The 25,965-nt window shown below is 34.8% G+C and overlaps 1 protein-coding gene across 7 annotated transcripts in view; it reads right to left on the minus strand.

The window, feature by feature from the left end:
* The window catches only part of ADGRL3 (adhesion G protein-coupled receptor L3), a 697,726-nt gene that overhangs the window by 346,217 nt on the left and 325,544 nt on the right, over positions 1 to 25,965 (minus strand). For all 7 annotated transcript variants that reach the window (XM_087827196.1, XM_087827189.1, XM_087827185.1 and 4 more), the window contains one exon: positions 18,424 to 18,637. In XM_087827196.1, coding sequence (XP_087683322.1) covers positions 18,424 to 18,637 — 214 coding nt within the window. The remainder of the gene's footprint in view (positions 1 to 18,423; positions 18,638 to 25,965) is intronic.

Consider the following 25,965-nt stretch of genomic DNA (forward strand, 5'->3'; position numbering starts at 1 on the left):
CATACCTAAGTAACAAATCCGAGGTGTTTGGTCCCAAATAGCTAACTTATATTTAGAAATTAAGAAACAGTTATATTTCTATATTTTTCAACTATGAAAATCAATGATAATGTGTCCCCTGCCTCATTTGATTTAATTAAGCAACATCTCAAATTCCTAATAAGTGAAGGTGTACCATTTCTAATGACATCATGTCTGAGGAAAAACAATTTCTAATAAGCCTATAATAATTTATTATTTTACTATCTGGCTCTGACCAAATTTAATTATAAAAACCTAGCATCGCCATGATTTCAGCATGTGTTACAGAGCTATACCCTGATGGTCTTTAACTTCTCCTTTCGGGGCCTCCACCCAAGCAGCCTGGGAACACAGCACACGCTACGATCCAAGGGTAAACTGAAACTGAAGCACGCTCTGAAATTGTCTGTTCTGTGAGCTTGAGACTGTTTATTCTAATTAAGATTCCTGAATGATTAAAAGAGATTTTAGTAAAAGATGAAGCAGAGTCCCGCTCATTGCCTTGAGGTCATCACCATCCATGATAATTCATACTTGAATCCCTTGGGATTCTAGAAGATATCAATAAAATACAAGTGAAATCTCTTCTTCAGGTATAATTTGACCCACACAGTGTATTTTTCAAGTGATCCACACCTAAGAACTTAGGAGATTTTCATAAAAATCAAATTTCTGTCTTGTCTTTTATATAATAAAAAGACCTAACTGCATATAGCCAGCACTCCAACAGGGAAAACCCTCTGGACAGTGCACAGAACTTCAGCTTCACAGAGATCCATCCATCACCCCAGAGCCACCAGAGCTTATCTCTATCTCGATAAATAGAGAAACAAACAGGCACCAATTGCATGCGTTTGCAAAATGCTGTTTCTTTTTGCATTTCTAATATTTGCCTCAGTTTTCATTTAATAGCTTTGAATTTTTTTCATCCAGTTATCATTCCAAGTACACTTAGAAGTTTTCTGGGTTTTTTTGCATATACTTTTGAAATCGTCTACAGCATTTCACAAGTTAATCAGAACAATGCTTATGCTGTTAACTTGATCAATGGAAGAAATCAGTAGCATTGTTAGGTGGTTTGTGTCTGTCATGTTCAAGGACACCATGAGGGCTGGATGTGAAGGAGCCAGACTGCAAGTACAAAGAGACAAGATGAAAACGGCAAAGCTGTGTGTGCCGGTGTGGGAGACAGGCTGGGGGAGAGCAATGCAGGGGGCCGGTCCAGCTTTACAGGCCTTACAGATATCACTCCCTTATCACGTAGGCTGTTCTAGGGCAATATCAGCATCTATTTTCCTAAGCCAGAAGCGTGGGATTTATGATTCCTGGCACAGCGGTATATGCGGAAGCATCTTTAGCAAGAGCTTATCTCTACAGTTAATCTGACTCGGCTCATGCTCTCAAGCCTGGACTTGCTCAGCATCAGCTTTCAATACTCAATTCACATACATAAGCTTTTAAGAACGGTCTACTGCAGTAGAGAAATCCTGGATATTTGTTGGCTCTATGAAAAGTAAAACTTGCATGCTTTGTATCAAAGTAATTTTATTGGCAAAACAAAACAAAGAGCCTTTGGTTTTTCTCATACATTCAGTTTGAAATCACAAACCTTGAACTATCCATAATTTAATCATATCCCTAGTCTGTAAGCAGAACTACTTGCATTGCACAGTGTTTATAAAGAATAGTAATGATTGAGAGTGCATATCCTTGTACTTACGACGGACTCAAGTGGAGATGCTTCTAGGAAACGGCATCCCATTATCTGTTCAGTTTTGTTGCAGACACGCATTTGCTATTGACAATTCTTATGAAATATCAAACTCTCATAAAATTAACAATCTTTATCTAAAAAATGAAAAAGATTATTTACTTTTGGAGAATCCAAATTCTGTGAAAACTACTTCCTTATTTTCTGTGGAAGTGAAAGTCATCGTAGCACAACTTTGAAGTTTGCAAGAACCAGAACACTCACCTTTTGATTTCCATATCATTGCAAGGTAGATCATTCCTATAATGAACATTTTCTAAGTTTCTGCAGATTAATAGACTTCATGTGTTTATAATATACTTTTTATTTGTTATTTTTATTCAGAGTGAAGTGGAAGATAATTTTGAAGTGTTTGGTTACTGCTGAAAGCAATATATATATTTTTTCAGTTAAAATGATTCATACCATTTACTACGCAGTATCTAACAACGGTTCATTTAGCGTATGTGTTAACAAACAAGAGATGTTAGGACTCTGTAAAAGCTGCAGCAATTACTTTTATAGTAGAGCATATGGAATTGTTTTAATGAGTTTTAAAAGTGCAACTAGAGGAAAGGGAAGAAAGGATCATTTGAGATTTGAGATTGTTTTAAGCCTTTTTTCTGCTAACTCATATTACAAGTTTTAAACATTTAAAAAATCTCAGCACGGGATTCATGAGTTATTTCAATCCGAGAGCAAAATGTGATGGCACTTTCTCTTTTTACCTTTTATGGACATTTTATTTCAGAACAAAAATATCATTGAGTAAAAAGTTTAAAGCTAATTATAATAATGGGGGTTAGTATGAAGCTTGGCCTGTGCTCCCACGTCCAGTTTCTTGCATTAGCTTGACCTCAACAACCAGGAGCGCAGGGCAGATGCTCACAGTAAGGTCTCAGAGCCGAGGCGGCAAAGCACACTCAGGGAAGAGGGTCAGCCAGCGGGGAAGAGAGGGGAAGGATTCACAAAGGCCTCAGTTACAAAACTTGTAACAAAACTAAAATTTGAATTCAAATTTAGTCACTACCAAATCTTTCTTCTTTTATGCAGGATCTCCAATCAGACCACAGGGCATCCAGTGCTCTAAGAGCTGCAAGACTGAAACAGAGAAACACACTGGTTTCCTTTATTTCAAAACCGAAACATCACTGTGTGGGAACATTTGTCTTCTTCTGGCTATTTCTGATTTTTGTGGAGGGGGGTGGTGCTGCAGAGACTTCTAAGTTTCTCAGATCCTTTGTAATTGGCATTATTATTTCTAGTAAACGGCAAATCATTTTATGAATTCCACATAAAATACTTAATTGCCTTGGAGCAGGGGATGGATAGTTTTTCTTATTTCCCCATTATCTATTTATCTTGTTTTCTGCCAAGAACATACAGATTTACCTTTGGTGAACAGTCTTCCTTCACTTTTAGGTATGGGCTTTGCTTGATATTGGAACCATTCTTAGCCGTTGGTGACATTAAATTGAATGCCAGATGTCAGAAAAAAAGGGGGGGGGGGATACTAAGATGGATGGGAGTTAGTAAGATTAGTTTTCCAAAGAACTGCTGTTGTTCCCTGTTCAATGTTTCTTTCTGAAAATATTCTGAGTGCTGCTGGGAGATGAGTGCTTTATTCCCAAATCTGTGGGTATATGTTAAGAGAGCCAACCTAAATAATTCTGGTTCTAGTCTTATGGAGGAGGTTCTTCACTAGTAAAGGGAAATTCTGATCCTGTCAGGCGTAGTTTCTAAGCCCACAAAGTGTCTAGCTGTACTAGAAAATGCATAGCAATATATATTTGAAAAGAGTCGTGAAGTTTTCTAAACTCCTAGACTGGATTGTCCATGAGGCATTTCCTTACAAGACTGCTTCTTACATTTTCTCTAGCAGCAAACTTTGTATTCAAACCCTTCCCTCTGGTACTAAATAGTTTCTATTCCACAATTTAGCCTGCTGGGTTTAAAAATGCAGCTGGTTCCCCACTGTGTTGGTTATTTCATTAGGAGGAAATGTTGGAGTGATGACATGGCCTATAATCTCTCCTAAAATTCTCTCTGTTAATTACTAATGTAAACAGTGTGTGGGTAATTGTTTCTTGGGTGATCTATCAAGATGTTTTCAACAATATTGGCAGAATTATATGACACTGCTAACCTCCTTCTCAAAAAATTTCTAAACCCTCCCTCTCTAAAAAATCTACAAAGATTATTGTCTGAAATATCTTACTTAAACAGGACTGAAGTCCAGGGGCATGAAGTGAAAGCCCCCAAATAAAAAAATAAATAAAATAAAATTTAAAACTTCCTTATTTTAAAGGTAAACTGCATGTGAAATAAGGATTTTTTTCTCAGAACCAAAACTATTTACTCAAAGGTCATAAAATAAACGTAAGTGGAGCAAAAAAAGAAGAAGAAGAAAAAACCCTAATCTGATATGAAGCTGATATATTGCTAAAGACATAATGGAGAGAGATTCTTTCTAAGACTGGAATTTGTTAAACATTTCTCTTTTGACTTACTACGAAAACAAACAATGTCAAAATCCAGAAACATGCCTCTTATTCAACAATAGGGATAATATAAAAATCTATCTCGTTATAATAATCAGTGCTTTAGCACGGTGGCGCTGCGCACGTGGGAAACAGACTTTCCTGTCCTCCCAGAGCCTCCCGAGTGGCTCCGAGTGCCCGTGTGCCCAGGGAACACGGTTGCATTTCAAACCTAGTCTTTTGCGAAGATTTCAAAGCACATTCTCTGAACCTACAAGATGAGGCAGAGGTATCTGAAGAGTAGGGGGTGGTTTCTAAGCATCTTCCTAAAACTAACTCCATTTTGGAGCTCCAAGAGTGATCTTTTTCTTTAAAAAACGTTTACAAAACTGTTGACTATCCCATTTTCAATTTGTTTCCTCTTAATGAAATTTTATTTTTCATTTACAAAGTCCAACATTTTAAACTAAGTTTTTAAAAATCATCCCAATAAATGAAAGATATACTTTTATCTCCTAATGACATACAGAATTATTTTTTTTCTTTACAACATTTTAGGTATATATTACCTGCCTTAACTGAGACACATTTTTCTGTGATTTTGCAGGAGGTTGATATTCCATTCTAACATCCATGTGGGCTTGTGCTGCTTTCCTTAATTTATGCTTTTCCACTTCTATGACTTTTAGTGAAAGATTATACTACACATAATGTTTGTTACAGTTGAGGTATTTTTTAATGTTACAGCAGAGAACTGTTATTGGAGGAAATAACTGAACGAAAGGTCATTTGAAGGACTCTGCTCTATTTTTACACCTGAACTTGGAAAGTGATTCACAATCCTTCTCTCTCCTCGGGCAAGGGTGAGCTACTTGAATTCCTTGGAAAGGTGAAAGGCCTTTTATTATTTTGCAGAGACTAATTTATGGAGAAGTATATTTTTGTGACCCTAATTTCTAAAACATCTACAGAGAAATAATCTCAGTGTTTAGAAGGCTGTAAGTGGTGAAATTGATCATAGGTATTTTTATACTATATTATAATGAAAAGACAAATATTTGTGGTTTGGAGAGAGAAATAAGATAAAATTAATATCTAGGTAAAGTTAGAATTGTGCAGGTATTACCTTTATCAGAAACGCTAATATGACATATCTCACATATAACAGAAGCCCTCAAGCAGTGTAGCATGTGACCAGGGTTTGGTGGGCTTAAGGGGTATAATTCTGAAACTAAAACTATTAGCATGAAACAAAAAAATCAATGTTACTAAATCAGGAGTTAATAATAGATTTCCTCCTTTAATAAGATGTTCACATTGGTAGAGAACTATCATAAACCTTTCCCATAAAGTTAGTATACTACATTTGATAAGTAAATCTGAATGCCCAGGAGTCCATTAGTTCAATGTAAAATACACAGAGTTGTTTAGATGAACAGTGGTGATGGTTTGGAAACATCAGTGTCTCTAAATGATTCAACAATATCAAGAATTTTAACTGAAAAGGTTCTGTTCAGTTCAACCATCTGCTCACCGTCAACCATAATCACCGAGTTCCCTCTTGCTGTAACAACTGTCTCTCCTCTTTGCCTTTTTTTTCACTTTTGAAGAATGGTTTCTACGTTTGATATGGGCCACACTCCTGTGGACTTACATTCTCCGCCAAGTATCATTTCCTCAGTACACTAACACGCCCAAGAAACAGCTCCAAATGTTTATTTTCATACGATTGATGGAACTAATAACTATGGATGCTACCATTTTTGGAAAGACCTTCGGTCTTTCAAGTCAAAACGCTCGGACATATGTATTGAAATCAGCTAATAGACATGAAAGAATACATCGTGGTGCTTTTAACACTTGGTAAACCTGGTTACAAATAAATACGATTTACACATAGCCCTGCTGAACATGTGATAAAGTAAATATCTAATTTCACCAAAACCACTGCCAATTAATGCATTTTTTCATGTTAAAAAATATTAGGGTAATACTTATTCCCTGAGAATTTGACAAATAACGTTTCTCTTAAACTTCATATCAACACATCATGGGGAGGTTCAAAATGTATTACACAGTGACTTATTTACTATATTTTTTTTGGTAATCTCAATAATGAAACAATGAATCAACTAAACTTGTGTACAGTAGAGTATTTATAGAGGCAAATTTAGCCACATGTTTTCAGCATAATTGAATTCTTGCAGGAAACAAAAAAATAAAATCAGAATAAAAACAAGTATAAACTGATCTGTATAGTAAAACAAAGTTACTATAGAGTGGTACAAATACAGATCCACTTTCATTTTATAATTTAAGGTAAAAGCTGTGACTGTAAAGATCTGCACTTTCTAAAATCTCATTACATAAAATAAAGCATTAGCAATTTTAAAGCATTCTATTACTTATATTCAAGTTTGACTTAAGAAAGGCTGGAATGATACATTTTCTCATTTAGAAGTATTTCAAAGTTTTCACTGATATATTTAGTTCCCAACTCATGAGTTCTCTCTGTTCCAAAGTCTGCACATTGTGACATCAATTTTCTTTTATTCCACATAACATGAAAATTTCAATGTATTCCCCATCATTCCTGGAAAGTTCACCTTTACTGAAGGATTTGTATAGATAACTGTGTCCCTGTGAGCTCTAAAATGTTAAAAAGAACACAAAATCTGATTTCATAGATTTTTTTACGAAAAAATTTCATCATAAGTATTTGAGTGTTATTACCAGAAAACTTACTCTAAGGCAGAAAATAAATGCCAGGTAATTTAATAAGCTTCATGCTATGTTCTCATATTTGCATGTGAAAATGATAACCAACCCCCAATACATGGGCAGGAGGATGACACACGCGTGTACAGTCCCTTCAGTAACAGCGACTGGCTCATGCTTGTTTCCTGCGTCAGTCTCACTTATTAAACACAGTACACATTTTAGACACAGCTCACAAGGCAGCAGATTGGAGTAGTCATCATGGATTTTGGAGCTGAATTTTGGGCTAAAATCGCAGGTTGCCAATCACTGTGTTACTTAACCTTCGTTAGGCACCCGTCAGTGAAGTAAGGACGACAGCAGCACCCACTTCACAGGAGTGAGGGAAGGGTTAGAGGAGTTAGTTCTTATAAAGTGCTCAGAACACTGTCTGGCTCACAGGAAGTTCTCAATAAATACTGCTAATACATGGTTATGGCTAGAAATATTTAGCAATACAATCAGTTCTGTTCTATCAATGCTTGTTTTTCTAAGAATCATTACATTATCCCAAACACTTTATAAACAAAATTGATTCAAATAAAAAAGGGGTTTAGAGGCTAGAGAGTTTCAGATTCACAATAATATTAAAGTGTTTCTATCAAAAAATTCAATAATAAAATTTATATGGCTGTAATTGAATATTGATAAAACCTGAGCCAAATCAATCCCATATTGGGCTGTGTGCATGAAAGGAAATGAGTTTCTTTTCTCACTATCATGATCATGATCAGAATCAGTTTTAACTATTCCTAAAACTTCATCATTTAATCACCCTTGCTATAGGAAACAAGGCCCCAAATCTCTCTAATAAGCCATAACGTTGGGTTAAAATAATCAACAGTAAGTTTCTAAGCGCTTTAATGACCTCATTGGCACAAAGTAAGTAACAAGAAAATGTGGTTTCTTAGTGTTATGGGGAGGATGACATAAAGGGATGAAAGATAAATTCTTCATGAGTGTATGGCAAATAAAAAGCACACAGTAAATGCTAACAAGTATCACTGACGACAACTGAGTATGTTCCCTATTTATTCAAACACATTATATCCTGGATATTAAAATTCCAGCTTATGGAAAATTACCTAAGTAATCTGAAGGCAAGGAAAGAACAGTTTCCTGACAGTGAAGCTCAGTGGCTATATTGATCAATTTGGTAAGCTTTGTTTCATGGCTCCAAGAAATGTTCATGAGCTGCACACACCCATGTAAAACTTCACATGATCAGGGCACAAAACACCTGACAATTCCTGTCTTGCACCATCCCCACACCCAGCCCTGGCTCTCCCCACTCCTCCAAGGAAAACCACCACCTGAATTTTAATGTCAGAGATTCAAATCTGAGCCTTCCAAAAAACTTGAGTTTCTAATATTTATAAATCAGGAAATCTTCATTTCTGGCCTCCTTTGAGGAATTAGATCTGGCAACCCTGGGCATTTGTTTCCTCCAAGTAGCAGCCTGCTGAAGCAGGAGCCCTGGTGCCTTTTGGTGGGTGTGGCCTCTCCAGGCCAACCTGGCTCATCTCCCTTTGTCACCTCTCTAGTCCGCAGGTCTAAGAGCTTGCATCACTTGCCTTTGTCCATCTCTAGACCCCAGTTTCAATGTCTTCTTACTTCCAAACAACTCAAGCCTTGTTGTGTAAGGTGGTATTAGATCTATAAATACGTCAATCAAAAAGAAAAAAATAAATAAACTTATTCTTGTTTAATCAATAGATTGAATTATATAATATGTGGATGTATTTGAATATTTCACTCACTTTTCTGATGTACTAATAAAAGTAAATAAAGATGCTTCCTATAACAAAAAGTATTCCTAGTGTCTTAAAAGAAGAAAAAAATAGTAAAAAAATAAATCCTTAGACTTTGTACCTAAAGAAAGCAGGCATGGCTGTGCTATCACATTGTGAGTGATTTCAGGTAAATTTCTTAAACTTCATGTAACTCAGTCTGTCTCCTCATCAGTACAAGGAAAAATGAAAGGCAGTCAAAATACTCTGAGACCCACTCATCTAATAGCCCCAGAAATCTTAAAATCACTGTCGTGATAGAGAAACGGAGGTATTTATTCTGAATGTCTGCTAAATATTATTATACCTTATTTTTCTCCAGAGTCTGGTGATATCCAACTAATCAGGGACAGAATTTACGTTCATCATCTACTTAGTTCTTTACCATTTGGATTTAAACTATACTCCAGATAATTACCTCAAGTATTTCCATCCAATATCCTCTAATTTTCACAAGCTATCTTTCCTTTCTCAATAATATCTTATATTTTCCACAAGATGTCGTTCTGCAGATTGTCTTATGTTTTTTCAATCAAATGTGAATCAACACAACTTCCAGGTAAATTTATCAGACAATCTATTGGTATTTAAATCTCTTTTAGGTGTATTTTGTGTAGTTTGTTTGGGAGTGCATTTACTAAAGGCTAAATTCACTGGAGTTACCACTAACACTGATAAGTTAATAACAACTCAGAAAATTTAATACCAGGAAACAGCTGCCCTAAACTTCTCAAACTCAATCTTTGTAATACTGACTTGTTTAAAAAACGAAAATTAAAATCAATGATCTTTTAAAATGAAAAACATTTCTTCTAGTATATATACTTATAAATTAAGTTCCTCCAACATTTTTGTGTTTAGAATAATATCATGGCAGGGCTCTGCCCCACCCCAATATTATTAATCTATGCAGTACATAGCTACCTTTTGACCCAGTAATCCCACTTCTAGGAATATATCCTAAGAGTACCGAAACACCAATCAGAAAGAATATATGCACCCCTATGTTCACAGCAGTCTTATTTACAATAGCTAAGATCTGGAAACAGCCCCAAGTGCCCATTAGTAGATGACTGGATAAAAAAGCTATGGGACATCTACACAATGGAATAGCATGCTCCTGTAAAAAAGAATGATTTCTTTTCCTTTGAGACAGCATGGAGTGACCTGAAGAATATTATGCTAAGTGAAAAAAGCCAATCAGAGAAAGATAAATATCACATGATCTCACCTGTGGACTCTAATGAACAAAATAAACTGAAAAACAAAATAGGTCTAGAGACATGAAAGCATGGAACAGTCTGACAAATCTCAGAGGGAAGGGGGGCAGGAAGAGATTAACCAAAGAACTTATATATATATATGCATAACCCATGGACAAAGACAATAATGTGGTGAAGGCCTACAGTGAAGTGTGAGCTGGGTGGAGAGTGGCAATGGGGGAAAAATGGAAAACATCTATAATACTCTCAACATTAAAGATAACTTTTTTTAAAAGCTTATCTAAATTTCTGTTGTTTTAGTCATTTTATTTTTTAAGTTTTTATAATTTTATGAAACATTTAATCACATGAATGTTTGAACAGAAAATGACACAAATTTTCAGTTTCCAATGATCTAACTCTCATTAGGCTCTGTATCAACAGGGACTGCTATAAAACATACAGATAGCCTTCTCCTTAAAATAATTCATTCAGCCCTGGCAAGGGTGGCTCAGTTGGTTGGAGTGTTCTCGTGCGCACTACAAGTCCTCGAGTTCAATTCCGGTCAGAGCACGTACCTAGGTTGTGGGTTTGGTCCCCAGTCAGGGCAGGTATGGGAGGCAACTGATCAATTTATCTCTCTCACATCAATGTTTATCTCTCTCCCTTCCTCCCTCTCTAAAATTAAAATAATAATAATAAATTTAAAAAATAATTCATTTGTAGTAAAGAGCAGATGAATTTAAAACAAATAGAATGATTATTATACAATGTAAAAATAATAAGAACAAAACATAATGGACTAATTTTCAATCAATAAGTAGAAATGAAAAATATATATATATTTGCAAAAACATCAATTCTTCTACTTTGTCTCATGACCTCTTTAACTCTTAAAATCGAGATTCCCTTGCCCCAGCCAGGTGGCTCAGTTGGTTGGAGTGTCGTAAGGGTTCAGTTCCTGGTCAGGGACATACCTAGGTTTCGGGTTCAATCCCCACTTGGGGTGTGCACAGGAAGCAACCGATGGACATTTCTCTCTCACATCTCTCTCTCCCCCTTCCTCTCTAAAATCTATAAAAACATATCCTGGGGAGAGGATTAAAAAAATTAAGATCCCTTACAAATATCTGTTTATGAGAGTTATATATTTTGATATTTACCATAATAGAGATTAAAACAGAGGAAAAACTTTAAAGTACATTGTTGCTGCTGCCTTGATCCCAGCTAAGCTGTCAGCAGTTTTACCCACCATTGCTTTTATACCACCAGTGCCTATAGCTAATACAATGAAAACGGCAAAGAGTACGTCAGTGTTGTTATGAAAAGAATTTTGACCTTCTGCAATTCCCAAAGACGACTCAGGGATTCCAAATTTCCATAAATGAAGACTAAAGAATAGCTGCACAAAGGGTTAGTTCTTCCCACGGCCCATAAGAGGCAGCTAACACAATTTCCTTCAGCATTTACCCAAAGCTGTTCTGAAATATCTGAATCAATTACTAAAATTTTAAACTTAGAATTGCACATATATAACATCATTTCGTTCAAAATGAAATTAATAGGAAGGGGGTCTAGGAAGCATTTTAGCAGGATGTTATCAAAATATATTCTCAGAATTGCAATGAGCCAAAATATTAGAAGAGAAGAAATGGATGCCTCCCAGATAGGAACTCTCCTGTTTTTCCCATATTCTCTACACTCAGGCTTTGGGGATGGGAGTAGCATCCCTCCCTTACTCATTTCCTCCCCCACCCTCCTTTTAAAATAAACATGCACACAACAGTCATCCTAAAGCACCGAGTTACAGATTATAGTCTCTATGTCTGTTTGTTCTTTTCAATGCAAAGAACATGGGTTCAATGGAAAAGTCCGTGAAATGAGGAACTATTTTTGATCTGTTATAATTCGTAAGAGAAATACATAAGACATAATGTAATGAGTCTGCCAAAGGAGCAAAGGAGGCTACTCCCCTTGAAAAAGTCATGTATATGCCCACAACTATCCTAGCACATTTACTCAGCTCTGCACACACAAAACTTGCCACTGGCATTTCTTCTGCTGCTATTGAAAGACTTCTTAACTTCACCAGGAACAAATACGACAGAAACAAGGATCTTTTGTAAGCTGTAAAACCCCCTGCAGTGGTGCTGGTATAAACTGAAATATAACTTTCTCAGAAATGTGAGAAATAATTCTCTCTCTCCCTCTTGTTTTTTTGCATGTTCCTGATGTGACGATGGCACATGAAAATGGAATATTGTTAAAATACTGCTAAAAGAAGTCAGATCACTCACTTAAACAGAAAAAATAATACTCCAACTTTATACATTTAACATTTCTATTTGTTAGAAAACTTTAAATATGGTATTTTTTAATTCTCTAGATTCATGATCTTAGATTCTAAGAGAATTCAAAATGCAAGTAACATATGGGGGGGGATAAACGTAGGCTTACAGTTGTGAGTCCACGAAAACACAGTTTATTCTTGTATTATTATTTATTATTGTATTACTTTCCATACAAACAACTGTAAACCTACTTTTGCCCCACCCTGTATTTATCTCCATGCCTTCAGAAATAACTGCTAATATTTCTTTGATATTGTCCCCCCCTGAAAAGCTCACTACCTTTAACTTGATTTCAAATATTCATTTTTTTAGCCTAAAAAAGAACACACTGAGGATAGGAAACAGATTAGTCTTTGCATGGGGTGGGAAAGGAGATGGAGTTTAAGCACCATGGATATGCAGAATCTTATGGTGGTGATGAAAATGTTCTAAAACTGATTCATGGTAATGATTACTAAAAATATAATTATCTACTTGAAGTGAATAAATTATGTGTTATATTAATAAATGCTCCAACAAAGTTATATAAAAATGAATGCATTGAATGAGAGAAGCCTAACACAAAAAAGCAAATACTACATGAATCCATTTATTTAAATTACAAAATGGGCAAACTAATTTAGAGTGTTAGAATTCAGAATAGGGGCAATTCTTGGAGGAAGGTATATCCTTGGTACAGGGCACAAGGTGGGGTGTCTTCATCTATCTGTTAGTTGGATGAGCTTGGTGAAAAGTCATTGAGTCGTACACTTATGATATGCATAATTTTCCCGTTCTACTCATATACGTATTTATATATGCATTCACAAATGCCTTTTTAATTTGAAAGATATATGCAATTCTATGTAAAGTAAGGTTATTACATCATATATTTAAAATATGAGTCATCAAAAGCTGGCATAAGGATGCCATAACATATGATATTCAAACTTCCCACAACTTTGTTCCATTTATAAGGACTTCAAAAGAGTTGTTATTGGCAAGGGAATGATAGCATCAAGCGAGTATCATCAAATTATCAAGGTTTCTTGGGGGGAATTGGGGGTCTAGGTAGGGGTGGGGGCTGGCCTCAAGCCGTGGCACATTTGGAAGACACCTTAGGGTTCAACAGTGGACAGCGGAACACCAATAAGCTTGTGAAGCCGTGATGGAAAAAGATGGGTGAAGGGTAATTGAAGGGAAGCAGTTCCCGTGTGTTTATTTGTGTTAATCCACTTGCGTATCTAATATCACTTCAGTCTCTCTGGTTCCAATAATGCTGTCTTTCTTTAAGCGCCAGATTAGCACTTCCTCTCCATGAACACTTCCAAATAACTAGCTGAAAGCACATTCCTCCTTTTTATTTTTCTAACTCTTCAATAAATGAGATAAAAATGAAATACTGAGCAAACAATATGATTGTTTGCTTTTTCTTTGCCAAAATACACACACAAAAACCTATAGTTTTGGAGGTAGGAACCATGTCTGACTGACTTATCCACTGAACTCCAGAGTAACTGTCATGCTGAACCACATATCATGGACTTTCAAGAGTTGGTGGAGTTCAACATGGAAATATTTCCATTCATAACTGAAGATAACATGAAACCTCAGCTGAATTCAAACTGTAAAACTTCTGCAGTTACCAGTTGTCAACAGTTATTTTCACATTTAGATTCCAAAGTTATATGCACTATTTTTTAAATTCTCTGGGTTGTGTAAACATAAAAAGAAATAAAAATCAGTTAATAGAGTTAAGAAAACTTTCAAGAGACATGACAAAATTAGAGAGCATTTTCCCCCTATTCATTTATATGTCATCATATGTCAAACGGTAGTTTAAGGCAAGATGAACAGAAAGTCTGGCCTCTAGAGGCCTACAATTTACTTTAGACAAGGCAACTATCTAAAATGTGACAATAAAGGCTTATAAATGTTAGGAGGTGGGGACAGCATGGCAGGAAAACACACTTGGGTTTGAGAACAGGAGGGGCAATGTGAAAGTCAGTGAGAAAACTGGCTTCTCCTGGAGCAGCTATCAGATTGCATAGTTCTACTGGGAGAAAGTGTGCAAATAAAGTGTCACATACATTTCAATTCAAATCCCCAATTTTTCACATTTAACTAACATGTTAGTATAGTTTTTTGTTTGGTTTTGTTAATTCTCACCTGAGGATATTTTTTCAGAGATAGTGGAATAGAGGGAGGTAGGGGGAGAGAGAGAAAGAGAGAGAGAGAAACACCGATGTGAGAGAGACTCATCAACCGGTTGCCTCCCTCACTTGCCCTGACAGGGGGTGAGGAGTGAACCCGCAACCAAGGCACATGTTCTTGTCTGGGAATCGAATCTGTGACCCTTTGGTGCTCAGTCTGACACTCTAACCACTGAAACACACTGGCCACGGCAGTATACAGTTTTATTTATGCATTTGTTCAATGTGTATGCAAACATCTGCATACTGTAAAAATGTTTCATGCCTGACCTTGCCTGTGATACCTGTCTAATTTATGAGGCTGAAACAAGTTATGAAGGTTATACAAGGACACACAAATAATCTTTTATTAATAATCCTCCCATTTGGAGACATGCTTAAAAAATGTTTAGATTCTGATAAAGCATATTTCTAGAAGTTTAAATGAAAGACAACAATAACCTGATTTTCCATTATTAGTTCAAATGCATTAAACTGTCCATATAATAATTAGTAATTATTAGCATTATTTAACATTCTGACATTGGCATGACTGTGAAAGTTCATTATAAACCAGCTTAAGTGGACATGGTGATTCTGTCTCTTGGGAGCTTACAAGATGGAACCCGGTTTCTTCTCTCCAAGAGTCAAAAGCATTTATTTTGGACAACTGTAAATAGAGTATATTTAATAGTTGAAACACAAGCAAGGAACTTGCCTCCATGGAGAATTAACCACAGTTATTTCAACTAAGTGACAATTGTTACTTGAGAAAACACCAGGAGGGCTTCCACAAATGATTTACTTAGGGGGCTTAAAGCAATTTTACTCTGCAGATTTGTCACTTTATAGATGCATCCCATATAATTCAGTAGCTCCAGAGGATATTTTTCAATAATTATAAGATTAAGGGCTTACTTGGGGAGCCATTAATAATATCAATGAAAGGATTAAAACAATTTCAATGAAAATCATATAGAGATCAAAGAGCTAGTGAAGTTAATGCTTCTGCTACATTTTAAAGGCAAACCTAATTACAGAAAAGCACAATCTCCTTTCAACCCACACCCAAAGTGGATCCCAAAGTTTGGGGGTAAGACAGAAACAAATAAAGGATGCATTCCTTATTACTCATGGAAAACTACCCCTGGAAAACCATTACAACATCTACATGCAATGAAATGATTAGACTTCTTTTAAGACATAACATTTGAGAATTTAAACATAGTTGGTATATGTCAAATATATAACCATGAGACAGATATACAAGAAGAATTAATGCAACCAAACTAATATCACATAGCATCCCTAATTTTAAAATATTATTTCTTATAAACACTCACCTTAGCATGAGTAAGCATTTTAGAAATAGACTAACAAAAGCCTTCAGGCTTGCCCAGAGAGACCACTATCCTTCAAGTATATCTCACATTTTGATTATCAAAATCGTGGTAGGTTACAATTCTATTATTAATTGATACAACAGAAATTTATAAAAATAAGATATTGACTCTACTGATTTATTAATCATATACAAACAGACATAGAATTTTCAGTATATCAAGAAGACAAAAGGTTAAAAATAAGACACACTTTCGTAAGCACAAGAAAAGTAATCTGTGAAACCTTTTTTTTTTTATACTTCAGTTTGTGTATTTTTACATATGCTATGATTTCCCATATATTTTAAGAAATCTTTAAATATTAGGAAAAAAGAAATGCTTAAAAATAAAAATTCTAATGAAAAAAACAGATTCGAGAGAGCCCCAAGCAAGAAGAATCCAAAGAGGTCCAGGCCCAGATACATCATAATTAAAATGCCAAGAATTCAAGACAAAGAGAGAATCTTAAAGGCAGCAAGAAAAAAGCAACCTGTTACCTACAAAGGAGCTCCCATAAAGCTGTCAGCTGACTTCTCATAAGAAACTCTTTAGGCCAGAAGGGAGTGGCATTAAGTATTAAAGGTAATGAAAAGCAAGGATCTGAAACCAAGACTACTCTATCCAGCAAGGCTATCATTCAAAATAGATGGTGAAATACAGAGCTTCCCAGACAAAAAAAGACTAAAGGAATTTATCACCACCAAACAAGCATTGCAAGAAATGTTAAAGGGACTGCTGTAATAAGAAGTTGAAATAGAGAGAATGAGAAACATAGGCATAAAGAAATAAAATGGCAATAGATAAGTACCTATCAATAATACCTTTAAATATAAATGGATCAAATGTCCCAATCAAAAGACATAGGGTAGCTGAATGGATAAGAAAACAAGACCCAAATATATGCTGTCTACAACAGACCCACCTCAGAACAAAAGACTCACATAGGCTGGGGGGGGGAGCAAAGCAACTTTTGGAGGACTTTTAAGGAGAGATCCACAGCAATACAATCACAGTAGGGGACTGTAACACTCCACTGACTTTACCAGATAAATCTTCCAGACAAAAAAATCAACAAGGAAACAGTGACTCTAAACGACACACTAGATCAGATAGATTTAATTGACATTTATAGAACAAAGTTGCAGAATATACATTCTCAAGTGCACATGGGACATTCTCAAAGACAGATCACATGTTAGGACACAAAACAAGTCTCTATAAGTTCAAGAAGATTAAAATCATATCAAGCACCTTCTCGGACATTTACCCAATGGAAACTATGCAGCTTTAAAAAAGAAGGATCCCTTACCCTTTGAGACAGCATGGTGGGACCTGGAGAGTATTATGCTAAGTGAAATAAGCCAGGCAGAGAAAGACGAGTGTCACGTGATCTGACTCATATTTGGAATCTAATGAACAAAATAAACCATTGAACAAAATAGATCCAGAGACATGGAAGCATGGAACAGACTGATGAATCTCAGAGGAAAGGCAGAGGTGGGTAGGTGGGTGGGAGAGATTAACATAATATGCATAACCCATGGACACAGACAATAGTAGGGTGAAGGCCTGCAGGCAGGGGTACAGGGTAAAGGGGATCAATGGGGGAAAAAGGGGACATTTGTAATACTTTCAACAATAAAGATAAATTAAAAGAAAAAGAAAACAACAAATTCACTGAACAAATTCACTAAATAAAATGATTGATTGATTCTTTAAAAATCACTTTGTGACCAAGTACTCATATAGCATGAAGGCTTATATTTATTTAATGAATGGCTTCCTCTTTGATTTCTGAAGATCACATTAATATAGTAAACAAACACTTAAAATATATTTAATATTTAGCTAATTTATCAAAAATTAACTTAAACTTTCTAAGGTATGGCTCTCTATTGACCAGTCTCTTTTGAGTTAAAGATCTTTTCTTATCCAGTGATATTATATGGTACCTTAATTTATATTATTTGAATATAGTAACATTTTAGAAAGCTTGAATGTATTGAATGAACTTATATACTAGTTATTAACTTTAAAATAATTTTCTTTCCTTGTTTCCAAGGCCAAATAATCTTTATCAATAGTCTTTCATTATACTGTATTTTGATTAATGGTTATAAAAATTGCCTGTTAATTTAATTATTATTCTCTTCTTTCTATACTGATAGAAAATAACTGTTGGTAGTAAAGTAATTTTTTTGGTAATTCCTGAACATCTTAGTAACTGTAAAAAATATATTTAGTTTCTCACCTAATGAACCCATTTCTAGAGAATATACAGTAGACCATGAAATGATAAATAACATTAAAAAATTCTAATGATTTCCAAATGCCATTTGCAATTCTAATACTATCATTTCAGTGATATGAGTGATAGTTTGATACTGAAGTAGTAGTTAAAATTATCCTAAAATAACACAATACTTTTTATGTTCTTACCTAGACTGAATATGCCACACAGATGCATGTGGAGAGTTTATATTAAGTGCACAGAGAAAAGAATATTAGAAGGATCATACCTTTGAGACATAATCTTATAGGCATCTGGCAGATAGCATCGTATGTTCTCCATCTGAGCGGGGTCAGAGTCGCATATTTTGTCGTCGGTCCTCCCGTAGTTGGCACTCTCGATCATGATGACGTCCGTTCCCGGGCAGCGGAGCTCTATGGGGTAGCTCTCGCAGGACAGCTCCCTGCGGACCACCGCCATCGGGATGGGGGCGCGGCTGAAGGCTGCGGGCAGGAGGAAGCACAGTAAGTCCCCTTCGATACAGACAAAGGGAAGGTAAATGTGGTCACTTTCCAGTGTTTGGATTAAAATAATGCCAAGGAATAAAGCTGGTGCAAGTCACAATTTTAATCCAAATAGAATATCTATCATTTCAGTAACTTCACAGGTATTTTTTATCCTAACAATAGCAATTATTTCTTAAAAACCTTTCTAGCAATTTTTTTTTCTTATACATGGAAAAAAGTACTCTGAATTTTCTAAAACTTTGGTTGGTATGTGAAATAAAGACGATATAGAAGTATCCTATTTACTGAGTAAGATTCTCAGATAAACTTCAGGGGTATTGTGTGTGCATTTTGTTCATTTATGGAAACCATTACCAAAGAATTGCACTGTTCTGGAGTTTTCATATACATATAGACAGACATATATATACTTAAATAAAATAGTTCATTTCAATTTTAAAGTAAAATTATATAGTTTTAAGTAATAATATAATCTATATATTTTGAATTAAAGAAATAATGTTCTTTAAGAAAATGAAATGTAAATTTAAAAAAAATTTTTTCTTTAGCTCCCTCCCCACAACTTTTCCCAAATGTCAAGACGCAGCCAGTTAACAATGAGGTAACCTTCCTATTAGACTATTCCCCAGAAAAACAAACAGACATTACATTTCCTCCCACCCCTTTTTATTTTACTCAAGTAAATTTTAGTAAGATTGTATCACACAACACATATTACTTCATACTTTAATTTATTCTATTAATTAATTTAACAACATATGATGGAAATGTTTTCATTTCTATATTATATCACTCATATTTAATGGCTGCATTATATATAAATGGAAAAGATTACTTCATCGGTCTTACTCTGATGGACATATAGGAATATCCTAGTGTTTCTGTGTTATAATCCTACAAAGAAGTATTAACTTATTGTGTACCATAGCTATAACATTTTGTAAAAAGTATAATTATGCAAATATATTTAATGGTATATTTCTATAAATAAAACTTTTCGGATCAAATGGGAAATATATTTCAAGTTTGTTAAATATCAACAACTAGATGTCTAAAGTATTTAATAAAAACATACACTACCACCAGCAGTACTTTTCAAAAGAGCATAGTCCCAATTCCTTTAAATTTTGCCAGTGTGATAGGCAAAGAATGATATAATATACTTATTTTTACTTTCACTGTTTTATTTATATAATAAAATATATTTTTATATGTTTATTGACTCTTCATATTTCCTTTATTTATGAATTGATTGTTCACATTTATCCATAGTTAGCATTGTAAAAGTTCTTTCTATAGCAAAAAAATTTGAAAATTTATTCTTCATGTTTGTGGCAAATATTTTTCCAGTTTGCTGTTTGATTTTACATTTCCTGAACATATATATTTCTGTTTTATACAGCCAACTATCTATCTTTTCATGTCAAGTTTTATAGTTTCCTACTCTAAGACTGTGAACATAATCAGTATATTACTGGAAGAAAATCAAATGTTTAATTATAAAAACTCAACAAGTCTTATTTAAAAATGTATGTAAGTGAAATTCTAAGTTGTTTACCAACAATCTAATGAGTTGATTTCACATAAGAGAATTAATTTTAGGGATACTTATGTGGTAGCTATAAATCTGCACTGACAGTTTAACCCATTAATGTGCACACCCATTAAAACATGTTTTGTTGCTCTTTGCTTTAGCATAAAATGTGCTAGGAAAAGAAGGAAGAAGTGAAACAAAGCAGTAAAAAAAAGTTGGAGTAGGGAAAGAGAAATTTTACTACTATAAGTGTTTTCACTTGAAAGAGAATATTGATTTGATGTGTGAAACCATACCTATCATTTCAAAATTCAGAGTGACAGAATGACATCAGTATAACTTCTGAGCAGGCCACTCAAAGTTCTCAAGCAGCACTGCACACTCATTTCCATTCTGGATGCCATTCACATCTTGTTTGTTCTCTCCTCTCTCTCTCTCTCTCTCTCTCTCCCCCTCTCCTGCTCTCTGTCATCTGCCACATTCAGAGCATTCATCAAAGAGAGTTAACATAATTAGAAGTGATGGTAACATTATTTTTAAATTTTGATCTTGAGACAACATTTTGACAGGTATTCTCACAATAAAGAGACACTGAATTTCTGAAATGTGCATTTCTACATTTCTATCATGCCTCAAATAAAATGCCCTTGTTTACCTATCATTCAGAAATTAAATGACTGTTTAAACATAAAATCCTTTTTAATATTAAGAGTCTATTTTCAAGGATAAAGTCATTTTCATTAATGTATTTAGTATTTTAATTAATGGCATCATTGAATAATAAAAATGTTCTAATTTGGGAATCCAGTTTCATGATTTCCATCAGTTTAAATGGAATCATAGTAGTTAGTTTATTTTTTATAAAAAGTGTTTGAAATCAGAATTTCCCAGAATGTTTACAGGAAAGATTTGAGGATTTGCTAAAAGACAATTTGCTTCTTACAACTATGGTATAAACATTAAAAAAAAAAATCACATTGAAACTGCTCCCAAACATTGAAATGATCTGGCTATCTTTTGTTTACTTAAGTGAAAAAAAAAAGATAATTTAACAAAGAAAATAAGCAAATCATATATAATAGGCAAAGCATTTGTTTGACTATAAATGGACAATTCAGTTAATTAAAACGTCATTTTTTATCAAAACGTGTGCTTAAACATATATTTAATTTGGGTCTTAACTGTAAAAAATATAACTTAGAATCAGACACTAGACAGTTACAAAGTCAACTAGAATGTGGAAACCCAAATTTTCCATATATTTCTTTTGGCCCTAAAAGAAGTTTTCTAAAGTTTTGGGTATGGTGAACTTTTACAAAGAACTGGAGTTGATTTGTCTGTGCTTTCTACCATTTAACATATAATTGTATTTGTATCACTGACCCAGTGATAAATTGCACTGCTAAATGATGGATGCTTTGTTTAAAGGAATGCATTACTGGGAACTATAACATTATCTCATTACCTATTTAAATTACTTTTAATTATATTACTAAATGCTTTAATCAGCAAGCAAATTACAATGAAGGCGAAATGAGTAAGTTTTGTTTTGTTTTACCATTTAGTTATCATTGCTAACAATGGAGAAACTTGTTTCTAAAGAAAAAGACTAAATGAAAATGTCAACCATTCAAATGCAGGACAGTCAGTGCAACAGTCTATTGTATGTTGTACCAGAGTCACACTGCACTGGGCAACGGGAAATGGCAACGAAAAAGTAATTTGAGGCAACGAAGGCATATTTTTGAGCTCTTTCCCATTTTTACCCCATGAGTTAATAACAAGTAACAGTGTCACTGATTCAGTGTGTAATACATGTTAGCTGAAGAAACTTTAGATGTGAGCTCTGCTAGCCTTCTGGTAGAATGCTGCATTTTGGAACTACCCGTGACCATGGGCCAAAGGGAACAGGAATAAAACTGAGCTTCCCTGCTAAAGACGACCAGAGCCTCAGCAAGTGCCCAAGCTCCATGTCAAACATGTGCCTAAAGAAAGTGATACCAGGGCTCAGACAAGAGAAACAGCTCCCTGTTCTTCCTCACTTGTTTCAGCACGAATCACTTTCATTCTTTCTGCTTTTTCTGAGACCTCAGCTTCTCTGTTGCTGAAACCTCTTGTTTTTGTTTCTCTCTCCTTGGGCTCTCTCTACTGTTAAGCCAGCTGGTATTGCTTCACTCATAACGGTAAATCCTGGTAAATTTGGGTATAACTAAAGATACCAGTCTAGTGATTGGGTGGAGGTGGGACAAGAAGCTAAAAACTGGTGACAAAATAGGAGTCAAATGATTCTTCGTGTATCCCAAGGACAGAAGTCAGAAACCAGGATAGCACTAGGGTACTAGAGGGGAGCTTTTGAAGAAGGGACTGTTCCTTGAGACACGGGATTTTAGAAAAAAGTGTATCAGTAAGAATAAATAAAAGACTAAACACAAACTAAGAGGCAAGCAGCCAGTTAGCTGGATGAGGGCATAGCCCAGCATAATTAATTAAGTTTTAAACACGTTGAATTTAAGGTGTCAGACTCAAACTCAGAAATGTTCAATCCTCGGTTGGATTCATGATTCTAGAACTCAGAAGTAGAATATAGGCTAAAACCATGGTAATAATGTGAAGTCTTTTAGGGAAGGCCTATCAAGGAGACCATGAATGCAGAAGCTGGAATATCAGTGCTATGGAAGGAATGTTGGAGTCACAGGACGCGTGTGTGTGTGTATACATATATACAACACAGAGAAGGGTACTGTGTATCTATTCAAGGAAGATTTTGACTAAACAGACTAACCCGCCAGCCAGTGCTTTGAGGGGAGGGTACTTAAATAGTCAAGGGCTATTACAAACACTTGTACCTATCAAGCTGTCAATACCCTGTTCAAATCTGGTTTATCCATGGATTGTTCTACATACTCAAGGATTCACTCAAAAAATAAAAGCTGCAGCTTAATCTCCATTTAGCAGAGAATGAAACCTCTAACCTGCCTTATGGTTGTTTGTTGTGATTATAACAACATTAGCAAAACAGCCTGCATTTGTATTTATTTTTCATTTCTTTACCTTTACACTTTGTTTACACCAAATTGTGTATATTTAAATAAAATTAAATCTACTAGAGGAAAAAAAAAAACTGAAGGCATGGATTTTTAAAATATGCTTATAAGAAGGCTATTTTGTGCAGTATAAACAAGATAGTTGCATTATATGGGTAATAACAGAGAACATATTTGATCTGTTTAGAAACAAAAAATTACATGATTTGATGATTGGTTGAACGTGAGGGTAAAAGAGAGCGTGATAAGGATGACTCCCAGGTCTCTTGCATAAGCAAGCACGTGGTTAGATGGTAGAGCCATGAACACAACTGGGACAGAAGTTGAATACAGATCAATGACTCAGAAGAGAGATTTTATAAATTTGAGAATTGCAAGGTAGTACTTAAAACAGAGCAATAGATAAGATAAACTAGAGAGGGAGTGTGGATTTTATTAAGAAGGTCCATTAGGCAGTTTTAAAACATGTTCACAGCTCTTGGATGGTCTTCCATTTTTATTCCCTTTCCCCTTGAATGTGACCTTTACTTAGTGGCTCACTTGTCATGGACACAGTGTTGTAGAGATGGGAGTGTGTGAAGTCTAAGAGCAGTTCATTAACAAGATGTTGCAGCTTCAGTCTCTCTCTTGGATCACACGCTTTGTGCAAGGCCAGTCCTCATGTCTTGGAAACACTCAAACCTCCCCAGCAAGATGCAAGCAAGGCCCCGCGCCCTCTCCCGAAAGCCGCCATGAATCTGCAAGTCAGGCCAGTGAAGTGCCTTGGGAGCTGAGCCTCCACTGACCACAGAGCCTTCCTTTGGGTAACTGAGCCAGAGTGACTAGACTGCGCCCACATTCCTAATCTAAAGAAACCTTGGGGGATAATAAATGTTTATTGTTTTAAGCTACTGAGTTTGGGGTAATAAATTACTAATATAGATAGCCCTGAACCAAGCCTGAAGAAATGTTTAAAAGTGAACTTTGAATTTGTTGTACAGATATTGAAAAGTAACAAATCAATAAAAGAAAAATTTTATGAATTTCCCATACAGATAGTCTAATATGACCATCTGTTTGCTTAAGTATCATTTAGGCCACTAGTTTAAGTATAACTATGAATATATACATAATTTAAAAATTTTTAATTATATAAAATATCTTTTTTATTTAATTATATATGTCTGTGTGTGTGTGTGTATATATATATATATATATATATATATATATATATTTATGAAATCAGTTTCAGCACTGAAAGCTGATTACTAAGAGGGTGTTAAAAACATTTTCTCCACTGATCATAAGAAAGGTACAATTGAAAACTTTAGAATAAAAATGAAACAAATCTAGTCCCTTGTAAGAGAAAGACATTTAAACTACTTGTAAGTTAAGACTAATATTTTAAAGGAGTTTCTTAATTATGGAGAGGGACACTTACATATCTAGAAGTGGGCTACTCTGCAATTGTTGTTAATGCCTTTTAAAAATACCTCATCACTTAAATGCTGCCAGAAAGTAAATATTCCCAGTTTTAAGACTGAACAGAACCTATAACATAATTTTCTTAAATACATGTATTTCTCCATGCCATTTTACATGCCAATACATATATACAAGTCTTTTAAAATGTGCTCTGAAAATCTAGTCCAAAATATTTGGCAGTAAAAATAACATTGGAAACCCAATGAAATATCAACCTATCATGTACTTTCTTTAAAAGTATATCTGCTACGAGTAAGCTTCTAATAAACTCAATTTCAACAAGTTTAATTCACAAAGAATACATATAATTAAAATTATATTTTAGGATTTAATCAAATGTAACACAATGACAATTAAAACTGAAAAAGCAATTATGTTCTGAGGTTAAAAAAACATGAAATTTAGAATTTCTGAAAGTACAGAGGTTAAAAAAGTCCTAATGAATGGAATAGCATAAGAATAATTATTGCTCAGGTATCCTTTTGACTTATGGAGCCTCAGCATGAGACTGACATTAGTTACCCTTTTGGCGGATACATATACAAAGTGGTGGCCTTCAGGTGAAATTGTCCACATAGACAATTTTGCCTAAAAAAAAAAAAGTTGCACATATTTGAATAAATGAATTCATATCTACTTGTTATAACTTTTCAACATTTAATAAAATTATATTCCACATTGTCTTCCAATTATATTCATGAGGGATAAAACTTCTAAACCTGTTTTAAATTTTACATAACACAATTATCCCCATGGTTTTCTAAATGTCAAAAACTCCACACTTGTTCAAAATGTTCTTAAGAATAAAAATTATAATTTCAAGATAAACAAGAATCCAGTAAAAACAATTATATAATTCAAAAGAAATAGAAAAGATATGCCAATTTTATGCATACCTATCATCTACAATGTCCCCCTGGGAGACAGTAAACACAAGGAGTGGACATTCTTTACATATTTGCTCCACAGTGGGGATTATCTCAGAGTAGTTCCATACAGAATGCAATTCCAAAATTGTCAGAAAGATCTTCAGAGTTATCATATAAAATCAAGAAAATGGTAAAAACTAATGTGTTATGGTTAATACTGCATGTCAACGTGACTGGACCAAGAGTTGCCCAGGTAGCTGATAACACACTATTTCTGGCCATGCCTGTGATGGCATCTCGGAAAAGGTTAGCATTTGTTTCAGGAGACTAATCAATCTGGGTGGGCATTATCCAAACTGTTGAGGGCCCAAAGAGAACAAAAAGGCAGAGAAA

This window comes from Miniopterus natalensis, chromosome 1, assembly GCF_054644295.1.
Source record: "Miniopterus natalensis isolate mMinNat1 chromosome 1, mMinNat1.hap1, whole genome shotgun sequence".
Taxonomy (NCBI): domain Eukaryota; kingdom Metazoa; phylum Chordata; class Mammalia; order Chiroptera; family Miniopteridae; genus Miniopterus; species Miniopterus natalensis.